Source organism: Lynx canadensis, chromosome F2, assembly GCF_007474595.2.
Source record: "Lynx canadensis isolate LIC74 chromosome F2, mLynCan4.pri.v2, whole genome shotgun sequence".
In the NCBI taxonomy this organism is placed as follows: Eukaryota; Metazoa; Chordata; class Mammalia; order Carnivora; family Felidae; genus Lynx; species Lynx canadensis.
The window spans coordinates 61,121,993-61,144,554 of record NC_044320.2 but is presented as its reverse complement, the minus strand read 5'-3'; the positions used below and the strand labels follow the sequence as shown (position 1 = coordinate 61,144,554).

The window sequence follows — 22,562 nt, the reverse complement described above, 5'->3', positions numbered from 1 at the left end:
GTATTAGCAACACAGAAATGAAATGTTAAACATCACTTAGAACTTTAGAAAGATTTGCTTTTCTTCTTCACAGGATCACACATAGGACTTATCCTGCCTCGCTACCCTGAGGAAGTGTCAAGTATATGACATAATGGTAGTATTTTTGAGAATACAGTTACCCCCCCACAGCCACAACCTGGAGTCTCAAGCTGTAATTACGATGCCATGATCAGAAAGTTGTGTTTTAGGTTTGGCCCTGAACGGGTGGCAGTATAATTTTACGCTGCTGGTAGGAGCACAGTGCAGCTGTGCAAAACGAGAATGTTTGTTGTTGTTTATTGTTTAAAGAGTCACTTTTTTCTCTAACAGACTAATGAAGGGAATTTTAGTACATTTGCACTGGTCGACTGATTGTTGCAAGCTTGACTTTCAGTTGATCAAATGAGGTGAAATAAATCAACAAACTGCCAAAAGAAAAATTCACTTAGATTTTGCCCATGAAATAAAAATGTCTTCAGTTTCTAACGTCAGTTCTATACAATGGCCTAACATCTGTATCGTTTAAGCATTGAATTATTATATTTTATATTATACTTATATGCTAACTTTAATTAGATGATTAATTTTTATGGAGTAAAATTATTATGATAGACATAATTTCACTTATAAAACTAAATGTGAAAAAAACATCGCATCATATCCATTTTAATTACTAAAATTAAAAACCTAAATTCTTTAAGCTCTTAAGAGCGTCAAGACACAGTACCTAACCCAGAGGGAACTGGCAGGTTCATTGTGAGAAGTAAGATAAATATAGCAGAAAAGAATGTAGATGAAAAATGAAAACTCAAAATATAGAAATTTAACTAAACACTAAATACAAGACGTGAAACTTTTATGATGGTCTGAAGGTTTTCAACCTCTGGTAAACATGAAAGAGTTCTTGAAATATGGAGACGATATTTTTTTTTAAAACTTTTTTTTAAGAAGCTGGGCAGGAAAAGTCTTCACTAACTGTAAAGTAGTATGATGTGTTTACTTTTAGCTAAACTGAAGATGGTGATTGGAGCAGAGGGCGGTAGAGGTCATGGAATCATAGCGGGAGGAAAGATTAGCCAAGTGTCATAGGATATTAATGACTTGTAGGCATAAAATGCCATTGTTTAGTGGTGGAAACAAGTCCAACCAGAAAGATGAGGGAGAGACAGAAGGTCAGCCCAACTGTACCCAGAGGTCCTGAGCCTCAGAGCAGAGCCTTGTGCAGTTTCATACAACTTCCCATACAAAGCAGCTCAATTTAGATGTTCTTCTCTTCTTCTGGATAGAGATGTGGCATTTTCAGCTCAGGAGGATTTCATATTAAGGAGATAGAAACAAGTTTGCAAACATAGTAAAACCTTGGTTTGCAAGCATAATTTGTTCTAGAAACATGCTGGTGATCCAAAGCACTCCTATTTCGAAGTGAATTTCAAGAACCATTGGCTCAGCTGTGATCACGTGATGTTGTTTAGCATCGCGTCCAGCTGGTAATACATTATTTTTTTCATCAAGTTAAAACGTGTTAGAAATGTTTGCTCATCTTGCAGAGCACTCACAGAACAAGTTACTCGCAATCCAAGGTTTTACTGCATATAGTTTGGTTTTGCGGTTGGTCAAAGGATCTGAGGGTAGAAAAAGTGAGGGAACAAGACTGGAACAGCGGGAGAGGAATGGAAGAAAAAGATAAGCAGCCCATGGGGAAACAGAGACAGGAAAGTGGGAGGGAAAAAGTGCAGAGAAACAAAGAGAAGGGAGAATGACAGGCAGGCGAGCAAACAGAAAGGCTCAGTGCATTTCAGAGGTACTGTGCTCTGCACTTGACTTGAACTGTGGGCTCCCAATGCGACCATTTGTTTTCTACTGTTATTCTGAAAGCTTGATGAATTCAACACCATTCACAGCTCTTCAACTGCTTGAGGACTTCTGTCCTGGAGCCTCCATTCCTCATCAGGCAACAAGCAGAACATTCTGGCAAGGGAAAAGAAAAACTTAACCACTGTAACAGTAATCAGTCTTAAGAAAATTAAGTCTTAAGAAAATCAAATCAGTGGGTCACATTCTCTCATCCTAAGTTGCTCTACCCCTGCTTTGAAGATGGGGCATTGAATTTCAGCTGTCTTTTATGGTAGGATTTGCAATCGACACTGGATTTCCTATAATAGAAAGATTTTGAACTGTAAAAAAAGATATTTTGAAATATGTCTTATGATCTCCCTTCACTTGAGACATACAAACTACAAAAAGGAAATTCACTCTAAATCATGTGTGAAATTAGCTGAGAAAAATGGTAACTGTGAAATAACATTTATACGTTTAGTAATGCCTTTTACAAGATAGCACGTCACACTAAGCCCCTGACCATGAACATGAGATGTTTGTATCAATGTTGGAGTCTGTTCTCACTCTTTCCGGGAAACCTCCGATTCTGATATTCTAGTCAGTTCCAAAACTGTTTATCTTTTTCATATTAGTGTAAGACATGATATTTCAGAAAGAGTAAATTCATTTTACCTTTATTTGTAGCCAGTTAAAAACGGATTAGCCTTTGTGTATTATTCATGTGGTCTGTTCACATAATCTTTATGGATTGCTGAGATGTCATTGCATTTGCCACCCAGTTATTTAATGCAGAACAGACATTCCGATTTGCTACCGGAACTGCCCATCTCTAATATTTTTAATTGTTTTCCCTGATCCTAATATTGTTGCTCAATTTTTTGTATGTGTATATATACACATTCTTTTGTCACCCGAGTACACGGTTTGGGCATGGGCATTGATGGCATCAAGGATACATGCTGTGAGGTGCCTATCATGTGCAGGTACAGTGCACATGCAGAAAAGATGGGGTCAACAGTTCCTGGCCTTACAGAAACCAAACTTAAAATGAGAAATACAGATTTTCTTACTCTGTTCAGATCTACCGCCCTGTAGTGAGCGCTTCACCTAAACCAGCTCACTGAGTCATCATAATACTGCCTGTGATACCGTAGATACTATTATCCTCATTTTGTAGAGTAAGAAATTGAGACTCGGAGAATTTAACTGATTTACCCAGTCAGTGTGGCTCTTCTTTATTTTTGTAAAAATAGGTATTTTGGGGACCTGAGATGAAAGTGTGTATTTATCTACTCAAAATATTTCTGTCACTATGTAGTTGAAAAAACTCTCAAGTCAACTGTATTTATTGGCCATATATGAAATACTTCTTACATAGTCCATCTACTTTTTTTTCTACAAATATGACTTGTTTTCATTTGAGAGGATACTTGGCTTCCAGATGGAGAAATAAATTCAACTCACAGGAGTGGAGAAATCAGAGACATTGCAGACATTGGTGTGTATCTTAAAAGAGAGTTCTAATTATAAGGACCTCTTAAATCTGAGAGTTTTTCCCTTTGGTATAAAGGCATTGACTGTGAAACATGGTGTTTTGCATTACAATTGGTGTTTTGGAGGTATTGCTTGAAACTCCATGATTTTCTGCAAAAACATTACAGGGGCAGATCAAATAAGAAGATGCTTGCTGCTGCAGATCAAAATAATAGATCAACAAGAGGGAATACTAGAGCAGTAGTGTCTTAAAGAATTAGGAGAAAAGAGCTGTGGAACAAAAGACTACAAACACAAACACATACACACGCACACACACACATTCTGACATATACTATGCACACACAAATATATACACACACAACATGTAAATAAACGCATTTTAGGCAAGTCATTCAAATAACCCCATTTATGCATTTTTCTGGCCATTTACATTAGCCCTACTTGGTCTTTTGTCAGCTGTTTTGTGGAAAACAAAGAATTGATCCATTATTTAACATTTATTAAACCCTCACAATCTATGAGCACTGTGCTTCAGTGACCAGGATACAACAGACAAGATACTTTTTGTCTTTAAGAATTCCCCAAGTCCTGTGGGAAAGGTGTTATTGCAGTGGTATGATGACATAGAAGTGACATTCACAGAGCTTCATGATCCTAGAGGAGGGATATCATGGAGGCCTTTTTTGGAAGATATGATGTCTGAAATGGGTCTTGAAGAGGAAACAGCAGTTAGTCAAAGGAAATGGGAGGGGTGCCTGGGTGGCTCAGTTTGTTAAGCATCTGACTTTGACTCAGGTCATGATCTCCCGGTTCCTGGTTTCGAGCCCCACATGGGGCTCTGTGCTGACAGCTCAGAGCCTGGAGCCTACTTCGGATTCTGTGTCTCCCCTCTCTCTCTCTCTCTCTGCCCCTCCCTTGCTCACTCTTTCTCTCAAATAAGTAAATAATAACAAAAACCAAAAGGAAATGGGAAAGCTAGAAGCCCTTGCAGGACATAGCATGAAGAAAGTTCCAGGAACTTGAGACAGAAGGATGTGTGTAGTCTGGGATTGCTGGAATATAGTGATGAAGGAGAGATGAGAGGTGAGGGTGGAGAGGTAGGCTAGATCTAATAAGGCTAACTGAAATTTTATACTGCTGAGAATGATGAGCCTTTGTAGGATTTAAAGCATGGGAAGGTCAAGTTTGTATCTTAGCAGATCATTCTGGTAGCTGTATGGAGAATGGTTTTTAGGTTGACAACGCCAGAGTTTGGGATCCAGTTTAGGAAGCTGTTGTAGAATTGTAGGCAAGAGATGGTGAGGGTTTGAACCAAAATCATGGTTCAAGGGTGACAGGCACTGGGTAATGGTAGTGGAGTGCTTAAGCAATGTTTAGAAGGTACGGTTGGTTAAGGCCTGGTGCTTATTAGGATGTAGACACATGGATTAGGATTTCTCAGAGTTTAGCTGGGATAGCTGGGTGTGGGTATGAGGAGAGCCAGAAATCTGAAATGGAGAAGGGACAGGAACTGGTGGGCAGGTTGGAGGTGTGGTCAGTTTAGTTCAAGGTGTTTGTGGTTCATCTAGAACGAGCTGTTTAACACAGATATTTGAGCCTAGAGCTTGAGAAAGTGGTCTCTGGTGATAAATTTGGGACTTACCAACCTCTAGATGTATAAAATCAAATGCACAGCCTCTTCTGTGTGTGTAGTGCATTGTTTTGCCTTTTCCTCTTTTCTCCTATCTTAAGGCAAAGATTCCTATCTCCATCAATACGTGGTAATTAATACCATATATACCTCCTGGTTGTGCACAAACAACAGAGAATGGGAAATGCCTTAGGAAAGTGGAGGTAACTGAGTGATTGTTGCTTTTTTCCAGTTGTGTCGGTGGACATGCCTGCCTCAGAGGGATATCGCTTCAGCTGACCCTCCCACAGCTCAGACTTTTTGAGGATCCTGGCTGTGTGGCTTTGCCCGGTTCAAAATGGCAGAAAAGGCTCCCCCTGGCTTAAACAGGAAGACTTCAAGATCAACGCTCTCCCTTCCGCCGGAACCTGTGGACATCATCAGGAGCAAGACGTGCTCGCGGAGGGTGAAAATCAACGTGGGGGGCCTCAACCACGAAGTGTTGTGGAGAACGTTGGACCGGCTGCCGCGGACGCGCTTGGGGAAGCTCCGGGACTGCAACACACACGAGAGCCTCCTGGAGGTGTGCGACGACTACAACCTCAGTGAGAACGAGTATTTCTTTGACCGGCATCCGGGGGCCTTCACTTCCATCTTAAATTTCTACCGGACGGGGAAACTCCACATGATGGAAGAAATGTGTGCGCTCTCTTTTGGCCAGGAGCTCGATTACTGGGGGATTGATGAGATCTACCTGGAGTCCTGCTGCCAAGCCAGGTATCACCAAAAGAAGGAGCAGATGAACGAAGAACTGAGGCGGGAGGCCGAGACGATGCGAGAGCGGGAGGGAGAAGAGTTTGACAACACCTGCTGCCCGGAGAAAAGGAAGAAGCTCTGGGACTTGCTGGAGAAGCCTAACTCGTCCGTGGCTGCAAAGGTATGAAAAGCGGGGCGTTGCTTCCCTGTGTGTGGTCGGAAAGGTGTTGCCTACTTCCCAGAGAGCGCGATTGTCTCGTTTTAGGTGTTATGTGGCTACAGGGTGAAAGACACTTTCCAGAAGCTTAGAGACCCAGAGTTATTCTTCCCATGTAATGTCATCCGATGGCATTGCTCTTTCTTAAATATGGTTATTGGGTAGGAACAGGCCTGGGCAACAGAGGCTTTGGAAGGGTTCTGGTTTCCATGGCGCTGTGTGGTGGTGGTGGCTAGAGTTTGAGGAGACAGCCCTCACTGGGGCCATCACATGCAGAGTCCTGCAGAAGGCTGGGGCCTGGGCCCTTTCGATAGAGGCACGGTGCTGTCACTGAGGGTGGAGGAGGTGCCTCCTGGCCTGGTTCTTTAGAGGATCATGGTAAAGAGAGAGTATGGCCCGGTGTTGTTGAGAGGGCTGCAGGAGCAGGGTGGTCCATGCGTGAGGAAGAGGCCATCTTATGAAGCTGTGCAAGGTCACGCAAAGTCAGTGTCCAGAATGCATCCGTTTACCTCCCTTGTGAGGTCTACTCTGACAATAATGTTTCCTACTGTTGGTGTATCGTTTTTTTCCACAACTGAGGCATTACTCTACCTCAGAGTTCATCCTGTTTGCTTAAAATGAAGGTAAATTCATGTTTCCACTGTGCCTGCTAATGTCTAGATCTCAGAGTAAGTTTGTTTTGTTTTGCCATGAATTGCAGCATTTAATTCAAATGCATGATTCTGTTTGTCTAATTTTATTTAGAGCTTTGGGGGTTAGTGCAAACTGATTTTCATCCCATATATTTAGTACTGTATTGCAATATGAATAATGAATAAAGTGTCAAGAGTCATCTTTAGCTGCAGAAGCATAGTATTGGTATTTTGTGCATAATAGATGAAAATGGAATGTGGAATAGAGAAAAGAAAAATAGCAGAAAAACGTGTCATCATATGAATCCTTTGAATTACTTAGAATTTTTTCAATTATTATTTCTTAAAAACAGTAAAGATTATGGAAGTGTAATAGGCCATATGCACCATTTGGCTGGAAGTTAAGATCCTATCTGATAATCTACAACATGTAAATAGTGTATACAAATGAACTGAATGCGGATGGTCATAAAACCGCCTCTGCATTGTTTGATATGCCTAGTTTTGCATCTTGTTTTCTTCTAGAGGTGTTTTACCTTGTGGCCAGGACATGGAAATAAGTGAAATAAAATAGAGTTCTGTTGTACACGATGAGGAGAATGCACAGCTTACAGCAAATGGACAGATTTCAACTAGGTCTTTTTGTAGTTATGAATAATTTGTTTTCTTTTATCTGTAAGAAAGAAATAGATGTGCTACACTTGTGGGTTTTGGTTGAGAAAGGTTACTGCTCTTTCTAGCATCAAATATTAGGTTGCATATTTGAGTCACTGCTAAAAGTATGGAGTGAATTTTGAAGATGAATGAGATTGTTTGGAGGTGTTAAATGAACTCTTTCAAGCCTGTAAGCAATTGAGGTCAAAATCATCGTTCCATCAAATGTTCCAGAGGGTGGTAGCCAAATATGTAAAAATAAGCAACTAAATCACAGAAAATTTGAAGGTTAATATGGCTTATTTGCTTACAACAACATTATTAACAATTAGGTACTGTTAATAGAAAAAATCTTAAGGTACACACATTTGTTTTTCTGAAGAATTTCTATTAAGGGTAGAATAGGGTCAATAACCTGATTTCCCAGATGAGGGAGTTCATTTAATGCCTAAATTTTAGACAGCCATCTCTTCATCTCTGAGAAGGTAACGTTGATAATGGCCTATTACATTATGCTATTATATACCCCTACGCATCAGATAGATTGTTGAAACTTGTTTCAAATTAGATATCAGATAAGATATCTACCTACACATTATACCTAGCAGCTAAGGACATTGTTTTGGAAATTTTAATGTAGTTATAAATAATAAATTTGTTTCCAAATTATTAATCAAGCTAAGCAAATCTTTGCTAACCTGCGTAGATTCTTTACTAAACTTTCATAAAGGGTTTGTATTTGTTTATTTAAATATCTACATTTTCCTCTCTGTTTGAATGGAGAAACATTATGGAAGTTATTTACATTTGATTATATGGTAGTTTAGTGAAAATATTGTTCATTTGTCTGAGGTTTGGAACCTTTTAAAAACAGCTCTGCACGATGTCTTATATAAACCACTACCTTTTCCTGTACTCTTCTCAAATCATATAACTTGTTATTTCTCTAGAATAATTCGTGGTGAGGTGAGTGCTATGTGTGAATAGTATTTTTACAACTTAGGAACAGTTTGTTTTGTTAAAACTGCAGTAGGATGATACTCCAGCCCTCACTGTTTGTGTTATGGGTACATCAGGATCCTGCTTATACTATGAAGCTCTTGGTTGGAATGCTTGGAATCTGTGTGTTTTTCCTGACTTGCTCAGGAGGTGAGATGTCTTTGGAGGAGAATCTGTTCACCTTGTGATTACCATGATTGCTTGTTCAGTTTGATAATTCAGTTGAACATATATAGAATTCTCTCTGTGGGTTACACACATTAAAGTGAACATGTAGAGGGGCATCTGGGTGGCTCAGTTGATTAAGCGTCCAACTCTTGATTTCAGCTCAGGTCATGACGTCACTGTTCCCAGGATCAAGCCCCATGTGGGGCTCTGAGTTGACAACATGGAGCCTGCCTGGGATTCTCTCTTCTCTTCTCTTCTCTTCTCTTCTCTTCTCTTCTCTTCTCTTCTCTCTCTCTCTCTCTCTCTCTCTCTCCCTGTGCCTCCCCAGCTCTCACACACATATGCTCTCTCTCAAAATAAATAAACATTAAAAAAATAATAAAATGGACATGTAGAAAGACACACTCTTTTCTTCAGAATTTAAAAAATAATCTCTTAGCTTAAACAGGTATTGCATATCCTTGAAAGTGGTGTTTTTTTCTCTTTTGGTTTTTCTGTATTTTATAATTAATATTTCTATAGTAAAGAAAGTTTAAAAGTTATGAGTTTACTTACCAAATCCCTGGCATAAAAGGAAAAACTTGACCTTTTATGTCAAATATCCCACAATAGGTTAAAATATCTATTCAGTGACATGGAATAAATACTCCATAATCACTTCAGTTATCATGCCATAATCCATGCTATGTGCATCCACTGTGATACACAGCATCACAAGGCCCATTGACCTGTTGTATTTTGTCTTTGGGCATGACCCTGAAGGTAACAATTTGGCTGTTACAGAACATTCTTCCTGGTGTCACTTCTATTAATTGAACTTTGTAGTACAGTAGTCACTGACAACCATGCCAAAGCAGAGTTCAGAAGGATGGTATATTTTAAATGTCTATATTTAACAAATAGACATTTTTACACATACACAGCATAACATGGAATAGAATTGTACTTTTCACAAAATAATAACAGGGCTAATAGAAATTGTTGTTTCATAGTTTCCTGTGGTGTGGTATGATCTGGTACTGGACACGAGCTTATATCTGTATGATGGACTTCGTGTTCTTTCGGTCTCATTAGTCAAGTACCTGGGTAACTGAATCCCCTTGCATAGAGACAGGGGACAAAATTTAACCTTGAGGCTGTTTGTGAATGTAGGACCCACCAACTGGATGTATGGGATGGTTGGCCCAAATCTCTGCATTACCATGACATGGAATCCTGGTGCTGGCATGCGTTTCATGGGAATGTGCAAGGGGAGAAGATGGGCCTTGCTGGCTGCCAGTTTCCTGGGCAGTGAATTGGAATTAGACTTGATCCTGTGCCTCTTCCAGCCCTGGGCAATTTAGGCAGCCTCTGCCTTGGAAACATTTTTCTCCCTTCTCTTTGGCCTTTTCCCAAATGGACTGCAGGAGCTGTTCTCCTTTAAATTTTGCACTAGAGAAACTTTAGTCCAAGAGGTGTTTGAAAGCATTTAAGGGAGGTGGATCCTATGGCAGGTGGTATTGGCAGCCTTTGGGATGAAACAATAGCCAACAAGGAGCATGGCCCACCTGAGAGCCGAAAGGAAAGAGGCTCAGTACTATACAGTGCCTTCACTTTAGATACCTGAAGAAGGTCAAGGACAAAGGAAGTCCGCTGTCTTCAGGCAAAGCCAGTTAGGAAACGGCTGAGCCTTTGGAGGCAAGCGTCAGCCAGGGCACATAGGTGTATGTGGTGCTCAGGACAATGCCGGCCAACAGACCCATCTCAAGAGTCAGGTCAGGAAGCTGGACGATAAGCAGCTCTTATTTGATGAGAACAGTATTAAGGCTGCAGAAAGATATTTCTGTTCATCTGAACAAGTGCAGTGAGAGCCACCCAACAGCCCTGTTGGGCAGGGTTCAAGGTCGAGTGGGGGCAGGGCACCGCTTATCATCTGCTTCCCCTTCTCACTTTTCCTATGTATCTACAGCCACCACTTACTTACCTAAGGATTCCTCCCTCATCCTCTTATGTTGTTCCCATTCTCTCCTTCTCCATCCTGCCTCCTTGCCTCCTCCCTTCCTTCCTCTCTCCACTGCTCCCTCTACCTCCTCCCTCAGGAAAGGGAAGCAGATTGACTAGAGAATTATTTCTCAACCTTTTTTTGTTAATGGCCCCCCTGCGGAGAAAAATTAAGTTAAATTTAAATTCTCCCTAAAGACAGAAACTAAATACTAAGGAATAAAATTTTGTCAGGTAGGGTGGAGCTTGGAGAGCTACAGACTATTGTAATATCTAAGATGTTTTTTTACCCTTGTCCACAAGGACCAATTTTCTCCCTTTGGCAGTGACATTGATCCCATGGAGAATGCATGCAACAGGAGAAAGGAGACTGTGTTTCCCGCCTCCAGCTCATTACCTCCACACATGACCTTCACCACATGACCTTCACCATTGGCATGGCACAGCGCGGCACCTAAAGCAGGCATGGGAAGGACTGGGAGACCATAGACAGTTTTGGGTCAAGAGGGAGGCCAGTAGTAGCAGATGAAGAGAGTCCGTCCCTGGAATTCCAGCACTCTGGAGAGCCAGAGGTCAAAGTTCTGAGTTTCTACTTCTAACTGAATTAGAGTGTGGGTGTCTCGAGTCACAGATAGAGTCAAAAGAAAATAAATCCAAATAAAATTAAAACTCCTGTGTAGGGGCGCCTGGGTGGCGCAGTCGGTTAAGCGTCCAACTTCAGCCAGGTCACGATCTCGCGGTCCGTGAGTTCGAGCCCCGCGTCAGGCTCTGGGCTGATGGCTCAGGGCCTGGAGCCTGCTTCCGATTCTGTGTCTCCCTCTCTCTCTGCCCCTCCCCCGTTCATGCTCTGTCTCTCTCTGTCCCAAAAATAAATTAAAAAAAAAAAAAATAAAAAAAAATAAAACTCCTGTGTACTCACCAAGGGGAAAAGAATGCATGACATTGCCATTCTATTTCTAGTTTACAGATCAGTTATTCTAATGCTTTGGATTAAAAAAAAGAAAGATATTGGAACAGTACCACCAATTATTGACTTTTAGTCCAAGAACAGAACTTTCGTGTGTGTGTGTGTGTGTGTGTGTGTGTGTGTGTGTGTGTGTGTGACAGGTTTCCCCCATTATCTGAAAATAGAGCATTCCTATGAAATCTTTTGTAAGCTGAAGTGGCATAAAACAAAGAAACAGCATTTCATGAAAGTAAAAAAATTCTATTCCCATTTTCTCTTATTGAGTGAAAACAGGTACTAATGTGGGTCTTTCATAAAAGCAAAGTGGCATAGGGGTGCCTGGGTGGCTCAGTTGGTTAAGCTTCTGACTTTGGCTCAGGTCATGATTTCGTGGTTTGTGAGTTTGAGCCCCATGTTGGGCCCTGTGTGGACAGCTCGGAGCCTGGAACCTGCTTCAGATTCTGTGTCTCTCTCTCTCTCTGCCCCTCCCTCGTTCACATTCTGTCTCTCTTTCAAAAATAAATAAACATTAAAAATCAATTTTAAAAAGCAAACTGTCATAAAGAGAACCTACAGATAGCAGGGGAAGCATACAGTGTATGTGTATATATAATATGTGTGTATATATATGTGTACACACACACACACACACACACACACATAAACACACCCATACACAGAGTCAGGTGAACAATCTGCCCATACATAGCTCTGCATTTAGCTTTCTGATGAGCGTTTTAGTGATACAACAAGAGTAGCCATTAAAACCCTAAGAGGACTCCCAAAACAAACTGATGCAGTGTGAGCACACACGGAAATCTCCCTTCATCAGGGCACCTCTGTGGACTGTGCAGTTCCCTGGTTCCTATCTAGGATTGCCAGTGGCCTAATTAGTGTGCCAGTCATGCTGTTTCTGTGTTGTTTATGGTTTTCTCTTCTTGCCCTTTCCTTTCCACAGCCCAGCTGTACAGATTATGTTGTTCCTGCTCTTCCCATAACATGGCATGAGAGTTCAGACAGGATAGCTTAAAAGAATTTTGCCAGTCTGTAGAGGTTCAGATTGGTGATACATGTTTTTTTTCTTTCTAAAATATATAATTCATGCAGACTAACTGGTTGAAAGCCTGGAATAAATTAGACATAAAAAAATAAAACAGATAAGACAGAAAATGTTGGGTTTTGATTAAAATGTCTCCAATATTCCATTCTTTAGCTCTGGTGGTCCTATTTTGAGATCCATGCTTCTCCACTTTCCCTGAAAGGCTGCCCTGAAAATGCACCACTTTTTGTCCACTTGACCTCATTTGATCAGGGAAAGGATGGTGAGAACAGAAGAGGAAATTGATAAAAAGCTCACATTGCACGTTCTCTTACCAAGGGTGCCATAGGCCCTGGTTTTACCGAGAATGCCCTGGTTAATGCCTTTTGTCTGATGCTAATTATTAGCAGCATCTCCTTTCACTCTTAAAAAATGTCCCAGTTTGGGCAATAAACTAAATGATTACCTTACATGTGAATATTTTTGAAAAAAAAAAGAAATTACCCAAGAGTCATGTACTTTTTCTCTTTGCTTCTTTGTTCCATTCGAGGAAGGCCTGTCTTAATTTTCAAGCAATTTTTCCATCTCTTTTGAAAAATCATTGGTTTTCATTAACATTAGAGTAAGATTTTCAGATTCCCTTCCAGTTTGGTTTTTAAACCTCAATAAGTAATTATAATTTTCAAAGTAAAAAAAACCCACAACAACAACAAAACAAAACTAAGGAGTTCTTTCTACATTATCTAATTTTATCACAAAACAGAGTATGTTGGCAGTATTTAAATATTCTGGTTTTGAAAATTCATGTACACTTTGGTTATTAACAGATTTGTTTTCTTTATTTCAAGTGAGAGACTTTACAAAGTGAATGATGTACTATTTCAGCTAAGCACAATTATTATGAAGGAATGGTCACAATAGTTAACACTTCCCACTTTGGAAGACTCTGGAAATATTTGAATAATACTTCAGATTAAGTGTTCTTATCTGAGCTCTATCAATGTGAATTGACCATTCTAATGAAGAAAGATATTTTCAATATAATTAACAAAGTTGATTCTAAAAGAATTACTAGAATAAAAGTTCCTTTTTGATCAAAGCATGATTACACAGGAAAAAAAAAAAACAACAACAAAACAAAACCTCCAGCTGCTGATGCATAATTCATGAAGTAACCATAGATTACAATAGTTTTTTTTTTTTTTTTTTTTTTTTTTGGCACTGATTGAGCATTCGTGGTTTTGTTCTATTTGAGAGCAACCTCAGAGTTCTATGACATTCAATAATCTATAATGTGCTGAGGCATAAATCTGAATTCCATATAATATAAGATTGGTTTGTTGGAACTAGTTGACTCTGATAGAGAGTAAGCTTAGCTGGTCACTCAGAACTGTTAGCCGAAACCCATTTTCCCCTTCTTATTGTTACATATACCAACTCTTATTAAATTTCCTGTATTTTATAGAGATTATATGGTACAGTAGACATTTACAAAGCCCTCATGACATATTCCTCATTAAAAATACCCTAGTTAGGTATTCCAAGAGTGACAGAAGCTTTTTAAGGTAGCAGCCAGCCTGGAAATTATTCTTGCCCACCAACAGCCTGGTCATTAAAACCCCTCCTACCTCTGTACTGGACCAGAGAAGGATAAAGGAGTCTACAGGCCAAGAGAGCTGGCATGTTCCACAAGCCACACTTTATGTATCTATCAGCAATATTCAGCCCTTCACCCAACCTACTGTGTCCCCACATCTCCTGGGATAGAGTTGATGAGGACTTTATAATTTACAATCAGAACTTTGAAGGACTTGAGGAGACTGAGACTTCTCTGTAATTGCTATGTCAGCCTTCATCCATACATATGACCAATCTAGAGTAAAGTAGCTAGACATGGACCAATGGGGAGAAAAACACATAGTGACTGGCACAGAGACATGTGGAAAAGTGGAAGAGGAAGACATTTGCTCTCATCCCTCCAAAACTTTTATAGGATTCACTAAAAGCTAACATCAAAACTATATCAGATTTTGCATCTATGTATTAATTAGTTTTGGCTGTGTGTACATCTATGTTTGCATTAACTTCTTTTCTAATGCATAAAGCAAATGTATTTCCCCTTTAAATCGTAATGTCTTTATAACGCTTTAAGTGAAAGAACTCTGGATATTACTAAAGACAGAAACCCGAAGTATATAGATGCAACTAACATTTGTAGTGAAGTTTGTGTGTCTAGGGTAGGTAAACCAGGTAGTATCAGTCTTCACTGACTGGGACCTGAACTAGGTCTGTTCTTGTGTGTCTGTGCGTGTGTGTGTGTGTGTGTGTGTGTGTGTGTGTGTGTGTGAAGGGGTGGGGAGTACCTGTTATTTATATACACTGGCATCTCTCCATAAGAGCATATTATATTAAAAAAATCTACCTGCACAAAAATACAATGAACTTCAATGAACATTTGGTAATTTAGGGTAGATGCAACTTTGTCATCCAAGTAAGACAGCTATTCAGACTTTTGTGATAACCTGATCGGGCATGAAGTCCATGGAAAGTACTCTAATGGTCCAAGAATAGCAGCAAGAAGTATTTTCATTAGTCTCCTAGGATTTTGTTTCAGGATGCTAGAGGTCATTGTCACCCTAGATTTCACGCTTTTACTTATGTCTCGTTGAGTCACTCCTGACACAACCACAAGTGTTGAATGCCACTTTAAATAGCTTCTCTCTCCTATGCCACAGCGCTGCCAAGGACAGCCAAGTATCCCCTATGCAGCTATGAATGGGGCTGCTTGGTTGTGGTACCCTTCACTGAAATAGACCTCAGGATATTTGCACATGAGTAAAAGAACTCCTAGGCTTCCATTGTTTTAGCACTAATTAATATAAAACTGAGAGCACAATTTTGGATATTGAAATGCACATGTCTTCGCTGGTATCATCTAAATTAAATCCTCAACTGTATTTGTTCCTTGAATTAGGTTTTTTTCTTCTAAACATTCAAATTTCAGTTTACATACATGTTAGAGTTACACTTATCTTTGGTAACATTTTAGAACTTACTTTTACATTGGTATCCAAGCATACGGTTTCAACCAGAATTTGGTTGGATTGAAAAATAATTCATTGCCGCTATCTATGAAGGATAGCAGCATATTTGTGCTGTGAAAACTTAGGTGAATTTTATTAATACAGTGGAAATGTTCACTTTGGCAAACTAGCAGGGGGCCTCACGTAATATCCTTAAGGTGAGCAACCTGTTCCATTTCAGTGCAGCTTTTAGTTTAGAGGTAGAAAAACATTGGTGGGCAATCCTGTTTTTTAAAAAGTGACAATTTATCATACCACAACTGCAATGGACTACAAATGCAATGAAAGAAAATATGAAATAGTAGGCTAGAATCTAGTATAACATGAACTTGCTATTATATATTTGCTATGTAAAAAATCTGGCACATTTTATTATATTTCTTAAGTGAATTCTGCAGGTGTGAAAATTGTATTATGTAAGTAAAAAGTAATTGCATTATGAGCAATATTAAAATTCAAAGCAAAAATCTGTTTTTTAAGCACTGGTCTTTATTTTTCAAACTTTAGCTCATGAGCCATTATAAATAATTTAAATTACATGGAGTATTTGCAAAGTGCTAATCACACTCTTTTTTTTTCAAAGTTTTATGTATAGGTTATACATGAGGTATTTTAAAGGGTACCAAACTGTGTTGATAGGCATATTTTAATAATATGTGAGGTACATGTATGTACTTAAAGAAAGAAATGTTATGTTTCAAGGGAAAAAATTGTTTAGGGTTCTGTGTTTTCCATCATTGTTAAATCATCCGTCATGTGCCAAAGCCAATGCTTTTCTATTCTGCCACACTTTGATGTACACATCTCAAGTTGAGTCTGAAAGTTAGATGATAGGTCTCTGCTGTTTATTGGGAATGCAAAAGAGAACCTGTCTCACTGCCCACTTCACATATAGCCCTGCAGGTGCCCTCATGAACCCATCCCCATCAGGGGATGTTTTAGTTCCACTTCCCACAACAACTGTTTTTTGTTTTTTGTTTTGTTTTTTTTTTTTTTTAAGTTGAGGTGCAGTTGACATACATTACATCAGTTTCAGGTGTACAACATAATGATTTTATATTTATACATATTGCAGGATTATGGCCACTATAAGTCTAGTTATTATCTATTACCATACATAGTTCATACATAGTTACAAATTTTTTTTTTCTTGTGTTGAGAAGGTCTAAGATCTATTCTCTTAGGAACTTTCAGATATAACAAATACAGTGTTACGAACTCTAGTCACCATGCTGTACAGGAAACTATTGATTTTCCATTTAGTTCCTTAGGCTCAATTGGATTTCACAGTTTTTAAAGCCTGGTTTTAATATTTTTTTTTGAGATGATATCTACTTAAATTTCAGTGGAATTGAATTTAGTGAAGATTCCAAATTAGAGAAGGTGGATAAACCTGAAAAAATACAGACTTCATTTTGTCTTTGGCTTATAAACAGTCATTTGTTTTCTTTTATCCCAAAGCATCAGAGTCTAAGAGTAGGTAGACTTTTTTCTTCTAGACACTTTAAAATCAGAATCTAAATAGTACTTTTCCTCTCCATTGGAAGGAATCTGTTTCCTTACCCATCCTATACCCTTCCTTAATTCATGAGCTCTGGCTGCTGAAATTAAGCTGCTTTTTCTTTCCACTCCCTGATAATAGTTGTCAGTATCCCCAGAGCCTTCTGTTTTGAGCAGAAATTTAATTCTGGGGGAAGAGACTGGTTAATTGATACCTGATACAGTAACAGATGCTTTTTGCAAGGCTGTATTAGCTAATGTTTTCAAAGTCCTCTGTGAGGTGTAGCTATAACTTCCTGATATCATCAGAGTGTTCTTGCAACACTTAGCCTTTCTTCTTATTTTAAGCCCGATTCTCTTCTAACAATACTGCTTCCTTCACTACCTGGAAAAAATGAACCTTGTTCCCTACAGCCCAGAGTCCTGAAGTGAAGGCCGTATTTTCTCGTCCCTTTGATAATTAGTGTGACCTTCCTTGAAGAGCAGAAGGGAAAACGTTTATATTGAACATCGGCCGTGTGCCGTACATTGAACTCTGGGGTTTTCCACACGGACCCTTTACATCACAGGTCAGCAAACATTTGCTCTAAAGGGCCAGAGAGTGAGTATTTTCAGCTTTGTGGGCCATACGGTCTCTGTCACAACTACTCAACTCTGCTCTTGGAGTGTGAAAGCACCCCTAGACAGCACGCAAACAAATGAGCACAGCTGGGTTCCAGGGAGACTTGACTGCCGGCTTGAGTTGGCCCTTGGGCCCTGGTTTGGCTAGTGTTACTTTGTGTCAGCCCTTTGCGGAAACATCGTTTATCCCATTATACAGATGAGAGAGGCTGAAGCCCAGAAACAGCACATTTGTGTCTCTTGTACCTCACCAAGAGGGATATTGGAATTTCGATCCCATCTACCAAGACTTCCCCACAATTTTTCTTTCTGTCCAGTTGCATTTATCATTCCTTTCCCATCACTATCCGGTACTCATTGGAGGGTTTGGTGTGTGACAGCTGCACTGACTGCTGCACCCCCTTGCCATCCTGCAGGACAACGAGCTCTTATAAATCCCAGCCTAAACATTTCCCATCGTGAACTCCAGCCGTGGATGAAGCTGCTCTCCTTTTGGAATCTGGAACTCTGATTCCACTGCCCACCAGATCTGTACTCTGTCCCTACTGCAGTTGCTTTTGCCTCCTTTTCTCCTCACTTGGAGCCCTGGACCCACTGCCATTAGGCAAGGGTATGACCACCTCATACTTGGGTTGGGGCGATGTCGTGAACTGGACTTTATCCCCCTCCCGGTTCTAATCTGTTCTCCACGTAGCCAGCAGAATTACCTTTTGAAACGTGATTGGGTCCCTTCTGAACTGTGAGGCGCAGTGATTTCTCATCGTCTGTGCTATAGGTCAAACTCCTCAGCCTTGCATTTGGGATTCTTCCCGACCTTCCTATCCAGTCACATGCCTTTCCACCCCTCATACATACTGCGCCGGTTATTCCAGATTATTAACCATTTCTGAAGACATGGCTCTGCTCTAGACAGGTTGTTTACTGCACTCAACAAGCAGTACTCTTACGTGGCTACCTCCATCCAGAGAGGACATCTTTTTTCTAAGTTGCACGAGGGCGACTCGTAAACTGGCTGCAGCCACACCTGTACACAACTAACACGTTCGTGGCTCTGTGGCCACACCGCTTTCCTGACCTAGAATGCCCTTTGCCCCTTTTCTCTCCTTCCTTGTGTCTCAGTTTGTGTGTCCCTCTTCCATGATGTCACCTCCTCCTCTGTTTTTCCCTAGCTCTTTCCTCATACTTGTAATCTGGATATTCTATCTGTGCTGGGCTCGTCTCGCCAACCGGGTTGTACCCTTAAGGGATCAAACCACGTCTCTTCATTTTCAGTTCCTGATACCTAGTGCAGTTCTCGGCACATACCAAACACTCATTACTTGCCACCAAATGGCACCGAAGGGTAGAAGTAAGAGAAAGAGCAAATATTTCACAATACTTCAATTTCTCTGTAAAAATTAAACGACACAGATCTCATCCCCGTGTTGAGACCAGAGTAATGCTAGGTTTGTTTTAGGCAGTTTAGGGAAGCTGGATATCTTACTCATTTTAAGTGGCTTTATGTTTTTGAAATAGGCTAAGAGCCATAGATGTGGGTTTTCCATTTTTACATTGTATAAATTCTTCCTCTAGAATAGCGTGTAGGCTGCTCTGTATGCCACAGAGTTTATGCAGAGAAAGGCGTCAGGTGCTGCTGAAAGGCAAGCTTTCAGATGCTTTGCTTTGTTAAGATTGCTCATTTTATCTGAACTGCAGGTTCTGAGAACCCTTGTGATAGGGAAAATGTAGCTGTGTATGAATTGGGGAGTGGGGAGAAGAGCTTGATTGGGCCCCCCAGTGGACGTGCAGTCCTTCCACGCCCTCTAGAGGATGGAGAGATCACTTCTTCACATTCAACCATCCAACCTTTGGAAGGACCTTGGCCCCAAGTGGAACAATCCCATTACTCAGAAAAAGTCACAAAAAGGGATGAGCCCCAGATTTGAATCCAGACAGAACTCCAGTATGGTGTCTCTTTGTAGGAGTAAGAAGAGAGTCTGAAAAAAATAAATTCTTAATGGCATAATGTAAGAAAAGGAGATCAGAAATCTATTTTTACTACAAAAGCTAAAAGAATCATAATGTTTTCAACTTAGGGGAACTGGCTTTTGTTGTAATCCAAAAATATATTTTCTGGAAACTTGTAGTTGAGTTTGTTTGTTTGTTTGTTTGTTTTTATATAGAAATTAGGCATTCCTTTTTAAGCTCAGTATTGCTATCTGCATGCTACTTGGTATGTTCATATATTATTCTGATACTTTAGACTGCACTGGTGGGATTTTCTCATTTGGGTTTTCTCATTTGGGTGGGTTTTTTAGGAATAACCTTAGTCAACACCTTTTAAAAATTCCCAGTCACTTAGGAAGTATTTTGACGTGTTTCAATTTAATAATTCATAAAATTAAAGTTTGAAGACAAACCTCTCAGCTTTCTATGTGCCTTCTAAGAATTTTCATGAGGTGGCTGCTAAGAGTAAAATCATTTTCATTTGTTAATTCTTTTGACCTTATCATATCTCAGTTTTTAAGTTTTTAGTAGTGTTGTACTGTAATTTAATTCTTTTGATTCTACTGCAAAAGGAGACTGTCAAGTTAATGTATACTTTGAGTTCTGCTGTTCCAGTTATTTGCGCACTGACCAGAGGAGACATAATCTTTGAGGAGATCTTTAGACTTTATGGGAGACAAAAGTGATAGGTATAAAATGATCAGGAAATGTCCTTAATACAACAAACTTAAGTAATCTTCCATTTTATATGGCATTTAGAATTTCAGAGGAGGGATCTAATACTGTGAATTTGTAGCAGGTAGGGAAAACTTTGTAAGTGAGAGGGAACCAAATCGGAGAGATAGGAAAATATTTTGAGAAGAGGGAGGAAGGCATAAACTTAGGGGGAAAGAAAGGGGTTAGAGCGCCCAGTGCATGCATGGGACATTGGGGAAATTGTCAGTATGAGGAATCGGGTTGGAAAGGTCAGGGAGGGCCGTGCACTGACCCGGCTTGAGTCCCTGCTTGAGAGTCTACATTCCCACAGCAGGTCATAGGTGGGTGACAGTTGGGCCTGTAACTGTGTGTTGCCGGTGGGAAGCTGCTAGGGAGGTGGGGCAACACAGTGGTGGGGAGCACAGGCTCAGGGGTAACACAGACTTAGGGTGGAGGGCTGGTTCTGCAACTGCTGATTGGGGACCTCGCTGAACTGCAGATCCTCAGGGATAAGGGAGAGGCTACGAATTTGAACCTAATACAGTTATCATGCGGACTGAATGAACTAGTTAGTTGAATGCCTAGTACAGAAGCACACCTAGAGTATTTTACATAGTAGTGTTACAATTCTTATTACCATTATGACTCAAAATAATTCATTTTGAACTATCACCAAGCGGATTTCCTCTCCCACCCCCGTAAATATTTGGTATTCTTCTGTTGCACTTTGAATTTTATGAGACTGTGTAGGTAACATCAATGTATGTAGGTAACATCAGTGTATCAAAGTTAGTTTCATCTCATTTTTAGAACCAAGCTTCTTAGAAGCAGCTAATGAAATTGACGTTTTTCGGTTTGTCCAAGTTTTCAATATAGTGATACCTTAGTAATGGAACCTGGAGTACAGATTAAAATTTAAATCTTGAAAGGTCTATTTTTGGGAAATGGATCTTGATGGAAACAATGAAAATAAAAAGAATGAACTGACCATTCCAAAGTTTGATTACAGTATAGCATTTGCATTCATTGCTCTTCTGATGGTCGCCTTTTGTGTTAATCACCGGTATTAATATAACAGCCTGGAAGTTGAGCAGTTATAAATAGCTCTATTCTTGTTCACAAACAGGGCCTTTGCCTTGAGAGAGGGAAGTGATCAGACTGTCACTTTGTGCTTTCCGGTTGGGCTCATTGGCTCATATTTCTTATCTAAGTATCTGTTAGTAGGGTATGAAATCGAACACAGATCATTGACCTTCTAAATCCCTTGTCATTATGATACATTAACAGTAATATGTTTGATTGCAAATAATTACTTGGCTCAGAAAAATTGGATTCAAAGTAAATGTAGACTCAGCCATAAAATTTTCCATGCCGAACCTCAAAGACTCTCAAGTTTGTTAGAAATGCTGTAATAACTCAGAAGTGTTTACAACATTTTTACTCATAGAAAATAGTTTTGTAATTAACGAGTTTTTCATGAAGAACGACATTTTCTGAATTTAAGATTGAGACAGGTATTTAGCACAGCACTTGTTTTTGGATGTGTAGATTTAAAATAAATAATAAATGTTGTCAGAATCAAAATATCAGATTTTAAGATTGAGATTAGCATTCCGAAAAATCATTTTCTTGATTAAGGACATGTATTACTAGACCTCATTTCTCTTAAATTATTTCACTGCACCTTACATAGATATATAACATGACAGGATGAGAAATGCCTGAATGTACTGTAGATAGGTAGGTAGATAGATAAATGGATTCCATGGAAAGGTAGACTAAATAGAAAGCTAGCCTAGATAGATGATAGCTAGCTAGCTAGCCAGCTAGATAAAAGGCAGAAAGGAAATATGGATAGAAAAATAAAGAGGAAACTGGGAAGGTTAGCATATAAAATATTCGTGACACAAATGCCTATTATAATTGGTGAAGGAGGGTAGCAGGCTTTGAGTGTTCTTGATGCTAAAGCAAACAAGAAAAAATAAAATAAAAAGAATAAAATTACATAAAATATGGACTTTGCAGGCAGGACTTGTGGTCCTTTACTGAGTAGGTCTCTTGGAAAGGGAAGAGGTGTGTATAGTTAGCAGTTCGGATGACCATTCATTGACTGAACAAGTTTATGGAGTACAGGCTCTGTCCTAGGTGACGGGTATCCAATCTCTAACAGAATAGGCACAACCTACTGCTGCCATGGAATTTACGTTCTAAAGGGAAGAGACAGATAATAAACAAAGTAAGTGAGTATATGACATATATAAAAGCGATCAGTGGTATGGGAGGAAATAATGCAAGAAACAAGGTTAGGGAGTGACTGGG

At 39.7% G+C, this 22,562-nt stretch overlaps 1 protein-coding gene across 1 annotated transcript in view; it reads left to right on the top strand.

Moving 5' to 3' along the window:
• The first annotated feature begins 5,232 nt into the window (after nucleotides 1–5,232).
• KCNB2 (potassium voltage-gated channel subfamily B member 2) overlaps nucleotides 5,233–22,562 on the top strand; it is a 358,460-nt gene continuing 341,130 nt past the window's right edge. The window contains exon 1 of the mRNA XM_032591947.1: nucleotides 5,233–5,903. Within this exon, the coding sequence (XP_032447838.1) occupies nucleotides 5,325–5,903 (579 nt within the window). The 5' untranslated portion in view covers nucleotides 5,233–5,324. The remainder of the gene's footprint in view (nucleotides 5,904–22,562) is intronic.